The 18,262-nt window shown below is 39.3% G+C and overlaps 1 protein-coding gene across 1 annotated transcript; it reads left to right on the top strand.

The window, feature by feature from the left end:
• The first annotated feature begins 5,049 nt into the window (after nt 1-5,049).
• Nucleotides 5,050-17,544, top strand: LOC101863725 (ribosomal RNA-processing protein 14-C). The gene is made up of 6 exons (XM_005092760.3): nt 5,050-5,147; nt 7,343-7,525; nt 8,585-8,722; nt 13,157-13,225; nt 14,967-15,101; nt 16,113-17,544. Exons 2-6 carry the CDS (start codon nt 7,345-7,347, stop codon nt 16,736-16,738), a joined length of 1,149 nt encoding a protein of 382 aa, XP_005092817.1. The 5' UTR covers nt 5,050-5,147; nt 7,343-7,344; the 3' UTR covers nt 16,739-17,544.
• Nucleotides 17,545-18,262: the final 718 nt, after the last annotated feature.

The raw sequence follows: 18,262 nt of genomic DNA, 5'->3' as shown, positions 1-18,262 counted from the left end.
AATATAATATAATAATATTTCAAAGAGGTAGCGGGATGAATCTCACCTAAAATGTTTTAAAATAAAATAAAACAAAATAAAACATAAATGAATAAATTCACAACTACTGGATCACACTGCAAGATCTTTCCACACTGGGTCTTTGTTGTTGACGTTATTATTATTATTATTTTTTTTGTTGGGTATTAGAAGCAAACTGATAAAAAGGTTGATATACGCATAACTGACTCTACTCTTACCGGGGGTTCATTTATCACACGTAGTCACATGACGGAGATAATGACTGCTCTGCCTGGATTTTGCTGGAGTGTCGGAGAATGAGGGTGCTGTCACACATAAGCCTAATATAACATTATATGACCCAATGAAAACGGCCCCAGCTGTACAAGTTAAACTTTTGTGCCGCTCCGCCAAGGTCAGGCTTAGTCGTTGTTTGAAAGGCAACTAAAGAGAGCTCATCGCTTCAAATTAAGCCAAAGGAACACAAAAGGAAGTATATAATCTGAATGTGAAAATTGCTTTTTTCTTCTTCGTCAATGCTCTCTTACGTTATACCAAACAGAATGGGTGTTCTTCACCACCCCCTCTCCCCCCTCCCCCAATTTATCTACATGTATTTTGAAACTGCACTGACAGCCACCTTCCCAAGACAATTATATCCCCCCGGGGAAGTGCCACTCACTGTAGCGTCTTTAGGCCATTCCCAAAGGGGGGACATTTTTCGTTCAAGCACAGTAAAATTGTAAATGGGCTGATTCATGTCACGCTCATAACTGTGCCTGATCTACAACAGGGAATTGCTGCTTTTTCTTTCCTATTACTTATTATTGTCTTTTTCGTCTACTTCTTTTGTATGTTTGTCGCTCTCTTGTGACCTGCTAATTCCAGGGTGCCTTGATAGTTGAAGTAGACTTTGTGCTGTTGAAGCTATAGAGAGGTGAGCAGAGTAAGTCGGATTCCCTGTAAAGACTTCTTAGTTGACATCCACCCCTTGGCGCTCATATGACCTTACGCAGTTGCAAGCGCCGTAAAACCCTCTACTAAAATAAAATAATAGTGCGGTAAAAAAATTCGTGGCGCATTTATCCCCAGATATCTCTTTAACGGGTGAATCAATGTCACCACCCATACTCTGCACAGCAGTTTGTAACAATGTCTTTACTCAATCACATTTTCCAATAACAATTGAAGTTAGCTTTTTCAAAACTTTTCTTGATAAACTTATTATATAAAATACTATTTATAAAGCTCCGACACGCGGAAAATGGGACTGTTAACAACAAATTCCCCTTCTCACACGTACACTTTGCATACATATATGGTCAACGTCACAGCTCACAAAAATACACTTTTTAGTGGCAAAACTTGTTACAAGAAATCAATGTTATAGTGAACACTTTTTTTGCCTTAAAGGTTCTCAAAACCATGTGTTCAATGGGCATAATGTCCCAATTAGTAAAAACAGGTGACGTACCATACTTGCTTTAAAAGGCAACATTTTCCAGCTGTAAACTTTTTAAATTATGTTGAAACTACACATTATGATTTTAAAGTAGAAGTTATTAAGGAATTTTCTAGAACGTAGCTAACAGGAGTTTAAAAAAAATATTGATCTGTTAAGACAAATTGATACAAGACATAGTGCTAAAGCTGGAGATATTATGTTCTATAGTTGAGGAAATTATTTAACAGTATTTGCCGCCACGAATTTTTTGGCACACTATTATTACCTTTACAAAAGATCACCTGTCACTGCCTTAGTGTTGTCAAAAAGAACTGTTCATATTCATGTATATTCAGTCTCTCACTGGGGTAGGGTAGATTTACTTCCACAGCAACCCAATGCCCACCTGTTTCCCACAGGAAGAAGGGGGGGGGGGGGGGGGGGGCTGACGAATTTTCAGTAACGTAGGCTAATAATTAATTGTCACTAGGTCAACAGCACTCTTGCGTAAAAATATTCAATACCCACAAAAGGAGCGGGACAGATCCGTGCTATAAAGTCGCATGCAAAAAGTTTATACCGTAGGCCTAGTAACAATAGACCAATGCTATAAAATCTCACGCATACATTACAAGCCTACTACTAATAATATACAAGTCTATTTTTCATGATAGGTTTTGTCTCAGGTCTTCAACAACTGCAGCAACAACAACAGTAACAACAATTACAACAATAACAACAATAACAACAACAATAACAACAACAATAACAACAACGGCAGCAACAACAACAACAGCAACAGCGACAACAACAACAACAGCAACAGCAACAACAACAGCAACAGCAACAGAAACAGCAACAACAACAACAACAACAGCAACAACTACAGCAGCAACAATAACAACAACAATAACAACAACAGCAGCAACAGCAACAGCAGCAGTAGCAACATCACCACCAGCAGCAGTGCAGCAGCAGCAGCAGCAGCAGCAGCAGCAGCAGCTTTAGTAACATCACCATCACCTCCACCAACGACAGCAACAACAATAACCACAACGATGGTAACGATGATACCACCACCGCCACCACCACCACCACCACCAACAACAACAACAACAACAGTAACAGCAGATACAACAACCACAGCAGCAGCAAAATGGCCAATAACGCATCCAGTAATCTCGATATCGCCGACGACAATGGCAACAACAATGACAACGAACTAGAAGTAATAACTTCCATTTAAAAGGATGCATTAATTTGATACCCGTCTGTTGTATAAATATACGACCAAAGTCACAATTCATGCACCAGCAAGATAACAATCTTCAGTCCAGATGAACGGCATACCGCTCTTTTTTTCTTTTTTCTTTTTTAGGTCTAAGTGTTTTACAGTGCTCGAAATGGTATAAGATCCTATGAACTCGCGAGACACATTTGACTTTGATAGGAATTAATTTGCCGGGGGGCGGCCGAATCCTACTCTTATCGATTTTGTAACCCAAGAGCGCAGCTTGGGACCTCCGAGATTTTTCGCCTTTATCCGAGAAGGCTAGGGGTTAGATCTTACCTACCCTGAGATCAGAGGTGTGGCAAAAAGACAGCAGTAGGAGCTAAGGAGAGCAGTAGAGAGGATGCAGAAATGCAGGAGTCAGGAGCCTAGATCGGAGGGGAAAAAAAGGGGGGGGGGAGGGGGGAGAAAGGGAAGACGAAAGCAGACGACAAAACATGGTTGGAGAGCAGGGAAGGAGATGAAAGGAGAAAAATTTGGAGAAGAAAATTTTCCGTCACCGTCAGGTTTCGAAGACGGGACCTATTGAATGAGAGGCGAATACCGTGACGTCGCCTAGACCACGAGAGCCCCCATACTCTGTGCTTCTGTTTTAATTAATTTGCTCTTTCCTTCTAATGCAGTATTCCCACAACACAGGAGAAAAGTCGACAAGCAATTCTTGATAAGATAATGTCAAATTCGGGTTTAATCGAGACGAACATCTGGCCATGACTGTTGACATTATGGTGTCGCCGAGCATTAATTTAGGACAGCAAGCATCTAACCGAGCATCTCGCCGAGCGTCTTGCCGAGCAATTAGTTAGAATCCTGGCCGCTTGCAGAGCCAAAAAAAACAACAACGCAGAGGTCGAATAAGATTTCACACGCCGACAAACTCGCCGACACCCCGACAAACTCGTCGACCATGCTGACCATCTTGCCGACCCGTCACTGAGTTAGTCGGCGTGCTATGTTATAATAATGTGTTAAAAGGGGGGCAAAATGCTTGTGCCCATTCCTTCAACATGCCTCTTATGCCACCACCGGAGAAGCAGATCTTGGAGAAGAAGACATTCCGGGCTCTTCTTCTGAAGCAGCAGCAGCAGCAGAAGTATCCAGAAGGCTCATGAAGGCAGGCTGGACAACAGGGATGTTACGAAATACTGTGTTTAGATTCCAACGCAATTGCGTCCCATTTAAAAAGGTGTGTTGTAATTTTATGGTCCTTGCCCCCTAATTAACAAATCGTGAATTAATGACTTCAATACGCAGATTTCTTTGAAACCGTGAAAGAAAACAAAACAAAACAATATAAAGCAACAAACAAACCCTCCTCCCCCAAACCAAAAACACAAAAAACAAACGAAAAAGAAAAACAACCAACACAAAAAACTATCAACAACAACACAAAACAAACGGCCAGTCAAGCAACCAACCAACGCACAAACAAACAAACAAACAAATAAACAAACGAACAAACGAACAAACGAAACAAAAAACGCGCTGATTTGATATTATTAATTCTATGTTCATTATGATGCAAGCAATCGCTTTCTGGGTTAAAATGAATTTTTTTTCTTCTGGTGCTCATATGACCTTATGCAGTTGCGAGCGCCGTAAAACCTCTACTAAAAAAATGAACTAGATGATAAGTGTGTGTGGGGGAGGTGGGGGTGGGTGCCGTTGACATATCATGAGAGGGATCATAATAATATTGATCTATGTATTTTTCTTGATCTGCTCTGTTTTCTTCGCTTTTATATATGCAATAGCCTATTGTGGGTTAAAATTGATTTTGACACCCCATTATATATGTCTATTTATGAACCAATAAGTTAAAAACGTCTTTCTCGTATGAAATCATGACGACCCGAATGTTGTCCCCACAAAACAGTTGAAACCTTGCGTGTGCGTACTAACTAGGTCAAGTTAATTCTAAATGGAGGGCTAAAGTTTACTTTTATCGTATGTTTTTCTCGGATCAAGGGAGTTACTGAAAATTAACCTTAACGTTCAACAGAAAGAGATTGAAAAATTATCTCAAAGTCAAACTTATTAACTCTTTTGACATAATAAACTCATTGAGAGGAGGACTATTATAAATATTGTTATTATTCTGTGTTACAGTTTTGATACACTTTTTAATTAAAGGAAATACAATTTTTACTCATAGGGCGGCATACGGACTCACAATTAAAAAACCCACAACACATTATTACGTATTTTGCCTTGTCCTCCTTTCCCAGAACGATGTATTGATTGTAATACATGTAATTCTAATTGAATGTTGAAACAGCGAATAGATACCATAACGAAGAGCGAAGAAGGGAAGTTACTCCATTAAAATCTTTACTTTTGCTTTGCGTTTGGTCAGTGTACACCGCATGGCAATTTATATCGAACAATGTTGTTCGCTATCCTAGTGTAACGGTGAGCAATGTTTTCTATTTCTGCCGTATATGTGCTTTTTAGATTCTAGAAACTTTAATAGAAATGTTACGAAGAATAATTTCATTTTTTCAATAAATTCTTGGTTCATTTGGAGGCCCTCAGCCCCACTGGCCCCAGTTCTCACTCAGCCAGCCACCCTCCTAACACAATTCAACATAGGGAAGGACTTCCGTGACGAGCAACGACCCCAAAGTTTTACAGACACAATTTAAAATGAATAAAGAAGAGACTTACCCATACATACACTACCCCAAACGTTAACCCTACCCCAAACCTTAACACTAACTTGACTAACCCTAGATCTACCCCAAACCCCACCCCTCTGTCTCTGTTCTACTCATGTCTCATCATAGTGGTCGCTCGTTATAGAAGTCCTCCCTTGAAAAAGTGTTTTTGTTGCTACCTCTGCTGTATTTACATCTAGAATTTAGATCTAGATTCTAGATCTAGATTTAGATCCAATCTAGATTAGATCTAGATATCTAGATCTAGATCTAGTATTTCTAACGTGATGACTACTTTCATTGTTGTTCATGGCGTCGGGAACATATATATAGATCAATTTGCAGGCTATGTTCACGGCAACCTGAATCATCCACCTTTGGGAGAGAGACACAAGAACTGAAACGCTAAGGTCGCTCAAACTCAAAGTGAATGAGGAAACAGCACAAGAATTAGATCTAGATATATTCGCGCGAAAAGTAATGCAGCGGTGGTCTGAATGCTACGGAGTTTACGGAGGGCAAAGGCGAGCACATCACAACAGCCCTGGTTGACAAGGCCCCACTTGCTCAGCGCGCGAAACACGACAACGATCATCTTCCTGTTTGTGGACCCGGCAACGCGCGACGGTTTGAAAATAAAAATCGTTCGTAGAAACAAGGGAGAATGAAAGAAGGGCAAGGGGGGAAGAGGGGTGGGAGAGGGTGAAAAAAGGGTAAAGTAAAGGAATAGGGGGTGAAGTGAGCAAGATCATTCTTAAATTGCTAACTCTACATTCATGGCACCATGAACGTAGCAATTAAAACTTTTCCCTGGGGCTGTACTCAGTCAATTTTCTCGGAATCGTTGTTTTAAATTACCTTTTCTGCGACACTATCATCCGTTTCTTTTATTTTTATTGTAAATCACCCCTCTTTACCACCTCTTGTCCGATGACGATTTATAAGACAAAATTCTAGATCTATAGATCTTTCTCTAAGACTCATGGACTGCTCGGTGATGGGGTCAAGAAGTGTGAAGTTTTGTTTGACAATTGTTTCCTTTTCACTGGAATTCTGATTCAAGAATCTGTTGAGATTCACGACTATTCACAGACTGCAATGCAGCCCTAGAGAAAAGCTTTAAAAATTATTAATTTAATATGCAAACTACATTCAGGCGTGCCGTGAACATAGCCTGCGAACTACGTACGACGCCGTGAACTTAGTCACTGCATATTATTATTACGGAGTTTCTACGTACACGGTAACCGGGCACCTAGTCTCACCTAGTCTTTGTATTTACGTACACGGTAACCGGGCACCTAGTCTCAGTATCTACGTACACGGTAACCGGAATGAAAATAAATCAATATTTGTCCTGTGCTGTCACTTGCTGGAAAAAAAAAGTCATACAAGCGTAAGCGTCTTGTCGGGCTCGCCATCATGACAGATCAGTGAATCTGTGCGTGTGCATCACATTATGAGTACCGGTTGGGGTCACCAAAGTTCATCCAAAGTCTGTGCGCTGCGAAGTATAGGGCTCCGGAATGGGGTTGGGGGAGATTATTATTTTTTAAAAAGGTACAGTCGGGGGAGGGGTGGGGATGAAGGCAACACCGAATGACAAAGGGAACTTGGAGTTCTGAACTGCCCGGTTACCGTGTACGTGACACCAGAGAGTATTTAATTGTATATAGTCTCTGGTGACACTGAGACTACATGCCCAGTAGCCGGTTACCGTGTAATCCTACGTAGGTATAGAAGCTACATGACCGGTTACCATGTACATGACACTGAGATTATCATTACATGCCCGGTTACCGTGTACGTAGACACTGAGGCTAGGTGCCCGGTTACCATGCACGTAGACACTCCGTTATTATTATCATTGACCTCCTGCATTTTTATTAGTTATCTCCTTCTTAGGAAATTAAAAGTTAAATTTAAATCATAACTTATGTTTGCTTACAGGAATGTGCAAGTCTTTACCTAAAGCTGAAGAGGTGAATACAGACACAATGTCAGACGAAGAAGATATGATACTGGACCAAGTAAAGAGGGACAATAATCACTTCAAGGGTTTGTTGGACCTGATCCCTCCTCAAAGCTATTTCAGTCAAGAGGAAAAAGATGAAATCTGGGGAAACAACACTGGTAAAAATTATTTGTTTAAATTTCTTTGTGTTATTTTTGTTGTTAATGTGCATGGCCACTTTTCTTGTTCAACAGGGATTTTATTTGTGTGTTGCTGTGGAAAGTACGGATTGGAATCGAAGTTCAGAGGAGCTATGATTAAATATTATAAAGACTGGACAACAAAAATATTTGTTTTTAGCAGTGAACTGGTACATATTTTTATTGTCAAAATGTGTGTGAGCCATTTGTATTTGTTGTGTCACAATGACAGGTCTTTTACATGGTGCGGTCATGAGTACTAAATCAAATGGGTGCTCCAAGGCCAAGGATACTCTTTAGATCAAATGGAAAAAAGGTGCATCATGTATTTACTGAAAAACATTCTAGGAGTAATTTTTGAAACACTCAAGAAGGTGATATGTGTGAACATGTGAGTCCCTCACTGCTTTTTTGATAGGGTGTTAAGAATGTCTCCAAGTTGTTGACAAGAATGACAACCGTACTTTATTTTAATATTTAATATATGTAACATGTGTGTGTATTTCTACATGGTTAATGAATTATACTGAGATACTCGCTGACATTACATTTTTTTCTTTTTTTTAAATCAGGAAAAAGCATTTATGTCACTATTTAGTCTCAACATGGCAAGTGAGTCACTCGCAGTAGTAGAGTTAAGAGACTGATCCTTTACTCGTGTAAGTGTTGGGTATAATTGTCTTCTCAAGTTAAGAATGAGAACCAAAAAAAAACCCTTCAGGAGTTTTGAAGAGTTTGAAAAGAATAATAATGGACAAGGATTTGGGTGGTTATATTTTTCAGCTGACCTTTTGAGATTGGCCTATGATTTAAAACTATAATATATTGTATGTATTTACATGCGCACATCAACATGTGTTATTTAATAAATTGATGTAAAATTCTGTTTCAAACTCCTACATAGTGTCATTGTGTTCCGCACTTTTTATTTAAAGGCCTGGCTGTGACGATTTCAGATAAAAGTGTTACCCACATTGTCCATGCAACACTAACATGCAAGAGAGTAACCTTTGTCCTTTTGCCTAATCCATTTAATAGATACAGGGGACTCCAATGAAGCTGGGTTTGGATCCAAAAAGAAAAAGCAGCACAACAGAAAGAAAAGTGGAGCAGTCTCTCTTTCATCCCTTACGGTGACCCAGATTACAGAGCTGAGACAGAAAGGACTGACTGTTGGTAAGTACTTTTTTCACAATGCCTTTCTTATTGGTTTTCAGAACATATTCACTTGTGGTCGGGAATACTCTTCCTGATTATTTGATTAAGACAAGATGGCTGATTCAGAATTTAAAAAAATAGTACCTAAATTAATAGTTTGATTCCTTATCTCAGGCAAGCTGCTTCAAGCAACCCATTTGTTGCGTTATTTGTGAAGCCTGTGGAGGAATACCTCATCACATAATGAGGTGATGGAGAAGTGTGTGCCTGGTGACAAGACACTAAACAAACCAGAATGAGTTTACATGTTCGCGTCTGGTTTAAGTGCCCTAAGACGGTCTTTGTGATCAAACCAAAGGTAGGAGTAGCTTTAGCTCTGGCTACGGTGGACTTGAATCCGGAGGTCCCTGGCACTTGGATGATAATGCAGTTTCTAAAGCTTCAGGTCTTAGCCCAAACCATGGACAATGGCCTCAGAAGGAACTGAGAAGGAACCGCATCCAAATAAAGAGGGCAGACATTGCTGTAGAGGGTGTGGCGAAGAAAAACAAGAAAGGGCGTGTCTTTTAGAAGAAGAAAGATGGACTGGCAGACCTTTACAGCCCAGAAAGAGGGACGCATTAGGAATATTATAGCTCTCCTTTTGCAATTTTGCAATATTGATGAAATAGTTTTCTTTGGCAAGGTGGAGTCCAATGTTTCTGACGAATTGCCCTCAATTTTCTCTTTTCCGTTGTTTCTACCACTCAATAAACCTCTATGGTATTACTAACTACTGTATTTTATTGTTATTTTTGCTCAGAATTACATATTACAGGATTGGTAACCAGGGTTGGGTTGATTTAAATCAGTTAAAAAATTTAAATCAACTTGGTTTCTTAAATAAAAATTAGTGATTTAAATCACTTTAAAAAAAGATTTATTCAGTTTAAAAAAAAAACTATTTAAAAGTTCAGAATACCTTTCCTTGGTTTTATAAAACAGATATAAGGTTTAGTAGATTCATATAATCATGCTTAAAAGTCTGCTTCCCCCCGCACTGTAAAATAATACAGTATTCAATTTACTTTTTTTTCATAATTGAAATCAGAGTTGTGTTGGTTTTTATTTAAGTCAAGTTGATTTTTAAAATAAAAATATGTTATTTTAAATCACACAAAAAATGTATTCAGTTTTTACATGTTTAAACATCTGGAATTCCTTTCCTTGGTTTTCATAAAACAGACGTAAGGTTTAGTAGACTAATATAATCATGCTGTAAAGTCTGCTTTCCCCCCTATCACTGTAAAATAATACAGTATTCAATTTACTTTTTTTTTCATAATTGAAATCAGGGTTGGGTTGATTTAAATCAGTTGGATTTTTTAGATTTAAATCAACTTGATTTTTAAAATAAAAATCAGTGATTTAAATCTCTTTTAAAAAATGTATTCAGTGTTTACATATTTAAACATTCATAATTCCTTTCTTTGGTTTTGTAAAACAGATATAAGGTTTAGTAGGCTAATATAATCAAGCTTAAAAGTCTGCTCCCCCCCCCCCCCCCCCCCCCCCACACACACACACACGCTTACACACACACCCGTCACTGTGAAATATACAGTATTGTATTTACTTTTTTTTTCATTATTGAAATTAGCATTTAAAAATATTTTTTTTAGACAAGCGCGCGCGCGCACACACACACACACACACACACACACCCACACACACACACACACACACACGCACACGCATGCACGCACGCGCACGCACACACACACACATAAAGAGGAAATGTCTAGAGTTATTAAATAATTTTTTTGAATGTCAGATCAAATCAGTTGTGACTGAGGAGAATAAAAACATTTACAAATAAATCACAATGTAACAAAAATAATAATTCAGATATTTCTAGGAACAAAATGGCAACTGAAGGAATTTTTAAAGTAAATCACTTTCATACAATATTAACAGTATTACCATAACCAACAATTTAGATCATGTTGGAATTACCCATTGAGTTGTTTGGGGTTGAAGGGTTTGAAAAGAAACACAATACAGTATTCAATTTACTTTTTTTTTTCATAATTGAAATTAGCATTTTCTTTTTAGACAAACACAAGCACGCACACACACACACACACACACACACTGTAATAAAATGCAAGTCTATGCATAATTTACCCCGCCCTCCCCCTTTTAGACTGACATTTTCTTCATTTTTCGTCTGTAGCCATGAATAATTCTCTATATAGCAGATTAAGGCTTTCTTTTGCAGTTGCTTAAATTAATCGTTAGTTAAAGTAAATAAAGACAATGCATTTTGCACTAAAAGAACATACTTTTAGCCTCTAAAAATCCCAAAATGTGTCGACATAAAAAAAAAAAAAAAAAAATCAGATTTGAATTTTAAAAATGGATTTTTACATTTTTATTCAAAAACAAAAATCACAGGTGAATAACAGTGTAATAGTTTATATAATTCAATTTATATACTTACCTGTTTCGGTCAGAAAGTTATGATAAAATCAGGAATGTTTTTTGTCGTTTTCTCAACACGACAAAATAAAGGTTATGGTTTTCGGCTCAAGTGCTCACTTAAAACTCTAGTGGAGTTTATATCCTCAAAGTCATATCTGGCCTAACTATGTGAAAATGAATTTTATGTGATCTGAAATGTGATTTCTAAAATTTTACCTCATGCTGTTTTTAATGCTTGATGTGAAAGTGCAAAAATGATCGAGTGAAGCAATAGCTATTAGCAGTTACGTTATACTCAATATCTCTTTGAGCATTTTGAATATTGATTAAAAGCACATTTTAAATCCCAGGTGTTATTGTTAGTGTTCACATATAAAAATATGAGCTGTTTAGTTACTAAACTGTGAGTGAGAGTCCCGTCCAGGCAGGATTGAATAAAAATTGCTTCTGTACACCCAAGACATGGAATATTCCAATAACGAAATTGTGTATTTTACTATCTCTTTTTCATTTTGGACTGCTGAAGTCCTAGACTAGTTTATAATCTCCCTGAATGTTGCTGGAATGTATTATTAACAAAGCTAGGAATTTTTACTGCTGCATACCCGTAACCCTTTTAGACCTGACCTCCTGATGCTACCATGCCCCTCTGCCTGAGCTCCTGAGCGATATTTTACTAACAATTCATGTGATTGTCAAAATCACATTCCATATCCCGCTCATGGTGGTCCTCGTCATTACAACCATCTAATTCAGAAAGATCTTCAAAATAATCTGTAACGTCCTGTGTAGTAAACAAGGTTTCCCCCCGCGCGTTTTGTCTCGGATGGGCCGGTTTGGGGATAGGGTTTCGCTCAACGCTGTGCCAGTGGCTAGGAATAGGGGCAGTTTTACGTGCCACCTGTGTACCAGTGGCACGGCCTCATAGGGGTTATAACAGATGGCAGAAACCTTTTATTATATTTTTTTTTGAAGTGGAAATCAGTGGAGAGCTGGAGTTTGCTTATTCTTTTTTTTTCCCTTAAATCTTTTCGTGTGCTATCTCAGTCTGTCAAGTAATGGTGAGGCTTTTTGCAGTCGAAAGTGAGTTCAGTTTCTGTGGGGGAGTTTTTTTTTTTAATAGAGTGTCTGCTGGGATGTTCTTTCTCTCTCTCTCTCTCTTTGTCTCTCTCTCTGTCTCTCTGTCTCTCTCTCTCTTTCAGTACACACTGGCCCTGACAGGCAGGGTTGAAGCAGCCTGTCTCAGAAAAACTGCAACGTTTTACAGCTTATATTTTGTGTAGTTGGTTGTTTAACTTTCCATCGAAGTTCAAGAATAATTCCTGTTTACTTCACAATAACATTTATTGTTACGGACAAAAAAAAATTTTTGACTTTGTGTCGTATCTCTACTGCTATGGGTGCATTAGAGCTTTATGAAGAATTAGTTTAGATATTTCTTTACCACAATTTGACACTTTGTTTTCTGCTTTATGTACTAAATAATGTGCATTAGGGAGATCTTGAGATCACAATATGATAATAATGATATTGATAATAATGACAACAATTACAAGTATATAGCATATCCACATTTCACGCCATGCTTTATGCTTTTTGCAATTATTATCACCCCAGCAGACCCTGGAGGAACACTCGGAAAACATTCTCAGCCTTCCAGGAGGAAGCATACAGTGCAAACTCACTCCGGATTACTTGAGCTCAAAGACTTACAAACTGGCAAGATTTGGTCTCTTTAGCTGGGTACCTATTCCCAACTGGGTGAAGAGAGAAAATGTAAAGTGTGTTTCCCAAGGACACAATATCGAGCCTCTGATGGGATTCGAACCCATGACTTTACATTTGCGAGTCTGAGAGCTTATCTAGTTAGCCACTGTTGTCATCAAGACATATGAAGTTATGTAACTTAAAAATTTTGTTTCCACAAAAGAATGTTGAAAGAATGAAGTTTGCATCATTTTCATATTTGTCTCACATTATCATTATCAGGGTCCACAAAGAGAAATGAGGTTGGCACGGAGCAGTCTTCTGATGCGTCTGGTCCAGGCTCTTCTATTGGTAAGTCCTCCTCTTTAACTCACTTGTGCCTATTCCCGTGCATTTACGGGATGCACTTTATCGATTGATGTCTCAGGTGTTTTTCGGTTTCATGCTACGGGAAGTGGCGAGTCAACAGTTGACCCACTGGTTTCATTTTGTTACTTACTTTACTTTTACTTTTCCGATCCAGCGGCCATTTGGGTTCTAGCCCTTCGGTCTGTCGATATGGCAAAGAATTTGCAGGTTTTAGTCAGCTGTGCTTTGTCGCTGTATAGAGTATTTCTGATGTCTGGGGAGGCAGGTAGGTAGGTGCTATGCAGGTTTCATTTTGTTAAAAATTGGTTGAAGTTATGTGCGATACTTTTTTAGCTGTGATGGACTAAGTCAGTCACCCCAGCATTGTAATAGATGATTCATTATAAAATGGGCTCAAAAAAAAATAATTGTGTAATCCCCAGACATTGCCATTTCAAAATATTGATAAAATAAAAACTATTCAGACAAATTAGATACAGGTTTTTTTTTCTGTGAGAGCATTTCTTTCTTTTGTTGCCTTATAAAAAATTATGATAGCTTTCACAGTCTTTTTGTGGTCAACGATTCAGTATACCCCAAAACTGTCAGGCTGCAATTGTTGTTAGGTGAAAAATAGTTCAGGTTCAAGTGAGCTAATGTGTATGGTAGTCGGTGATGGGATAAAAGCTGATATGGAAGAACTTTTCTTTTTCTCTTTTAAATCTTTTCCGATATATTTCTGTTGGCTGCTGCTCATGACAGTGACATAAGTACACTTATGAGAGAAGTACATGTAGTATGTGGTTGGTATAAATATTCAAGTGGTGGGTGGTTTGTGTTTGCTCTGGTATGGTTTGCTCCTTCTTTACTATCAATCACCTGTCATCCTTATCTCTCCCTTCTTTTCTATGTTTGTTATTCTCTTGTAACACCTCTAATCTTTGGCACTTCTAAGACCTAATTGTGTTGCAAGTGGTATAAAATGCTTACTAAAAAAAAAAACATGTTCAAGAAATATTTATATCGGTCTGTCCATCCGTACGTCCATCCTTGTGTGTGTGTGTGTGTGTGTCCATCTGTCCATCCTTGTGTGTGTGTGTCTGTCCATCTGTCCATCCTTGTGTGTGTGTGTGTGTTTGTCCATCTGTCCATCCTTGTGTGTGTAGTATGTGTGTCTGTCCATCTGTCCGTCCGTCCGTCCATTCATCTGTGTGTTTGTCCATCTGTCTGGCTCTCTGTCTGTCTGTCTGCCTGTCTGTCTCTCTCTCTCTCTCTCTCTCTCTCTCTCTCTCTCTCTCTCTCTCTCTCTCTCTCTCTCTCTCTCTCTCTCTCTGTCTGTCCGTCTGTCTCTCTCTCTCGGTATGTCTCTCTCTCTCTGTATGTCTCTCTCTCTCGGTCTGTCTCTCTCTCTCTCTTTCTCTCTCTCTCTCTCTCTCTGTCTCTGTCTGTCTCTCTCGCTGTATCTCTCTTTCTCATATCTGGATATACAACAAAACATAACATTGTAATGACGCTATTAAATCTAAGATATCCCCTGTCTAAGGCAACCACTTTGTTCTTGACAATTGGCGGCTGTCTTAATCAATTTCGACTGTATACAGTTTTTGAAAGGAGATAACTTTGGTGAGTATGTTGACATTTTGTAGGTGTGCTTACTTGTTAGTAGTAATATAAGTATGCTGTTTTGTATAGAGCACGGGATTAGTCAGTGATGTGTTTTGTTTTTTTTGTTTTTGTTCACTAGCTGCCAAACACGAAGGCAAAAAACAGAGTCGTACCCAGAAAAATAAGAAAAACAAAGGCAAAGAAATGCAGCGTCGGGAAAACAGGCTGGAGGAGCTGAAGCAGAAACTGCAAGTCAAACTGGAGGAGATGAAAGGTCAGTTGTTTGTGTGTGATGAGCAGATGGGCGGGTGGTTGGCGGGTGCTCTAGTGTGGTTTTCGGTTGCTCTGGTGTGCTTTGCACCTTCGTTTCTATCAAACATTTTTCGTCCTTATCTCTCCTCCTTTTTTGTGTTTGTTACTCTCTTGCAACACTTCTGATTTTCAGCACTTAAATGACCTTAATGTGTTGCAAATGCCGTTAAACTCTTACTAAGTGGCAGATGTTTCTTTGGTTCATGTATAATTCTCGTCAAGCCAAGTTCATGGCTGTTGAAAGCTAGCTTTCTCATTGATAAAATAGTTGTCCTTTATGAAAACAATGATGGATGGCCTTGGATTTTTTTTCTCCAAGCTCCTTTTAATTTTTCTTTACGTTATATATAAACATTTAACTGATTCAACAGAGGAGGTGAATATTCTCGTACAAGTTTCCGCATATTCTTACTTTATGCCCCCAAGCCTGGTAAAGGCTATCTCGATCTTGCATTAGACTATGTTGTCACGTGTGTGCAGGTCACAGGGCCTGCTGTGAGTATTAGACAGGGTTTGTTTGCTCTGGACTGTGCGCTAGGTGATCTCACAGAAGTACAGTAGAACATTCTCTAACAGCCACATAAGACAACCACCTGTACAAAAAGCCACTTCACATTTCCTCCCTTGTGTATGTTTTACTTTATAATGACACTGTGTAATACGTCCACCGGTCTAATTCAGCCAATTTTCTCCCCGACGATGTGTTACTTTCTCAGACAAGTTTCGACTGTATTCTGTACAGAGAAGGAATGGCTCTTAATTTTCTTCTGCCACTTCTTTATAGAGGTGTCATGTAAAATATTGCTTTCCATGTAAAATATTGCTTTCCGCTTATGCATGTCATTGTATTACTTCTTTTGCCTTTCTATGGCACAGAAAAACTTGCCTTTCTATGGCACAGAAAAACTTGCCTTTCTGTGGCGCAGAAAAATCCTCCCTCTCATTTCAGTTTTTGTTTATTGTTGTATTGCAGCTCGTAAAAGTGCTGGGAACCCTGTCAACGCACAAGAGCAGAAGAAACTGAAACGACAGGAGAAGAAAGTCAACTCAAAGTTGAAACAGAAGAACAAGAACCACAAGGTGGAGCCACAGGGTAACAAGTTAGCCGACGGTCTGAGGTCCCCACCCCAGAACAAAATCCTCAATGAGAACGGGGATCCCGTCAAGTCCAAGTTTGACTTCTCCGTCATATCCTTTGGCAACGACAAGTCGAAGTCAAATGACCTGCAAGGGCGGGATTACAAGAGACTCCTAGAGAAAGTGGAGCGTCGTAAAGAGAAAGTGGAGAAGTTGAAGGAAAAGGACTTGGAGGCGGGGAAGAAGCTAGAGGAGAAGATTCAGTGGCAGACAGTGATGAGCAAGGCGCAGGGTGAGAAGGTGAAGGACGATCCAACCTTGCTGAAAAAGGCGGCGAAGAAGAAGGATAAGATTAAGGAGAAAAAGAAGAGGAAGTGGGGCGACAGGGCGAAGACGGTGGAGGAGCAGCAGAAGAAGAAACAGGACAGACGGCAGGCAAATCTTGACAAGAGGAAGTCAGACAATAAAGACAAGAAGAGGAAGAAGATGATCAAGAAAGGCAGGATAATTCCTGGATTCTAGGCAGTTTGTTGAGCCACTTTGTTGTGGGGTTGTGGTCTCATGTACATCTTGTAGTTATATAAGTTATGTGTCTTGTGGAGTCTTCTTCTTCTCGTTCATCTCTAAATGGGCATCCCAGTCACTAGTGCGAAGGCTGCTGTTCGCCGCAGGTCTTCCAAGCTCCTATAGAGTTTTGGATCTGTCTGCCTAGGGTTGGACCAATGTTTACTTTAAAGTGCCTGGGGCATTTGGCAGGCTTGTAGCGGATGGTTTTCTGTTTGTTTGCCGGTTTCGCACCGATGCTGCCCTGAGTTGCTGATCCTGGACTTGTTTCTTGGAGGGAATTCTCCTCTCACTGTGCGAGATTCAGTGGTTTTGTATCAGTTTGACATGAGTTTTGTGCTACTGATAGATTTAAGCTGACACTGTGCAAGAGGAAAGTATCAGTGTAGGTTTTTTCGGAGTAGAAATGTAATGTTCAAGTGCAGCTCGAGAGAAGTCTTTGCAGAATTGGCCACCACGAGGACAACATGTGTCTGCTCTCTATGTCGTTGCCAGTCCATGTTGGATTAATTTATTCCAGCAGAAGATAACAATTTTTAAAGTTTTTAGATGATTTAATTTCCACAAATATTTCAAATTTGTGAGATGTAATGGGCAAAGTTTCCTAACGAGGTTTGTGAAATGAGTGACCAGCTTTAGCCGTTGTTACTTACAGAGACTGAGTGGTTGTTTTCTCTTTATCCTTTTCACACTTTGCCATCACAAGGCTCATTTAGTAAAAACGCTTGCCATCAAAGGCAAATGCCTGGGTGGTTGGCGGGTGCTCTGGTGTGGTTTGCTTCTTCTTTCCTATCAAACATCTAGCGTCCTTATCTCACCTTCATCTTTTTTATGTTTGTTACTCTCTTGTAACAGCTCTAATCTTCTGGCGCTCATATGACCTTATGCAGTTGCGAGCGCCGAAAAACCCCTACTAAACTAAACTAAAGGCAAAGGCAGTTTGGAGAAAATCCTAAGAACTAGGTTGTAGACATCGCCCACCGGCGAGATGTGACGGCAAAGTGTTAAGGAAGAGAACAAGCCTGTGCACAAAGCCTTGTAGCAGAGGGAGGGAGCCTGGAAAATGTGCCATTTTAATGTCAGAAATTGACCGGAAAATTTTTTTGGGAAGATGTACACCGATTACTTTAAAAACATTTAAATCTATCTTGCTGGTTCATTCAATTCCCATTTCTAAGTATCAGTAATTTCATTTGCATAAAGGCAACATTTTATCCTTTCTCACTGTTCTGAAGTACATCTGTGTTTCAGGCTAGATGAGCTGGTAGCTACAACAGAAAAATGCATGTTGCTTCCTTAATCACCTCTCACTCAAACTAGTGCCAGGTTGCACATTGGTCAGTATTTGACCTCTCATTTCTGTCAAGATGATGAACCATGATCTTATCAACAGATGGTACTTGAAAGGCCATACCTGAGGGTACTTTCAGGGTGACATAGTTACAGTAATTTATTCTAATGTTGTTACCCATTTTTGGTTGG

The sequence above is a fragment of the Aplysia californica genome, unplaced genomic scaffold (genome assembly GCF_000002075.1).
Source record: "Aplysia californica isolate F4 #8 unplaced genomic scaffold, AplCal3.0 scaffold00052, whole genome shotgun sequence".
NCBI lineage: Eukaryota > Metazoa > Mollusca > Gastropoda > Aplysiida > Aplysiidae > Aplysia > Aplysia californica.
This window is presented reverse-complemented; position numbering and strand designations above follow the sequence as displayed.

Coding starts and splice junctions, on each gene's coding strand:
- LOC101863725 (XM_005092760.3), top strand. CDS start 7,345: ATGTGCAAGTCTTTACCTAAAGCTGAAGAGGTGAATACAGACACAATG. Junction 13,226..14,966: donor TGGTCCAGGCTCTTCTATTG/GTAAGTCCTCCT, acceptor TTTGTTCACTAG/CTGCCAAACACGAAGGCAAA. Junction 15,102..16,112: donor CAAACTGGAGGAGATGAAAG/GTCAGTTGTTTG, acceptor GTTGTATTGCAG/CTCGTAAAAGTGCTGGGAAC.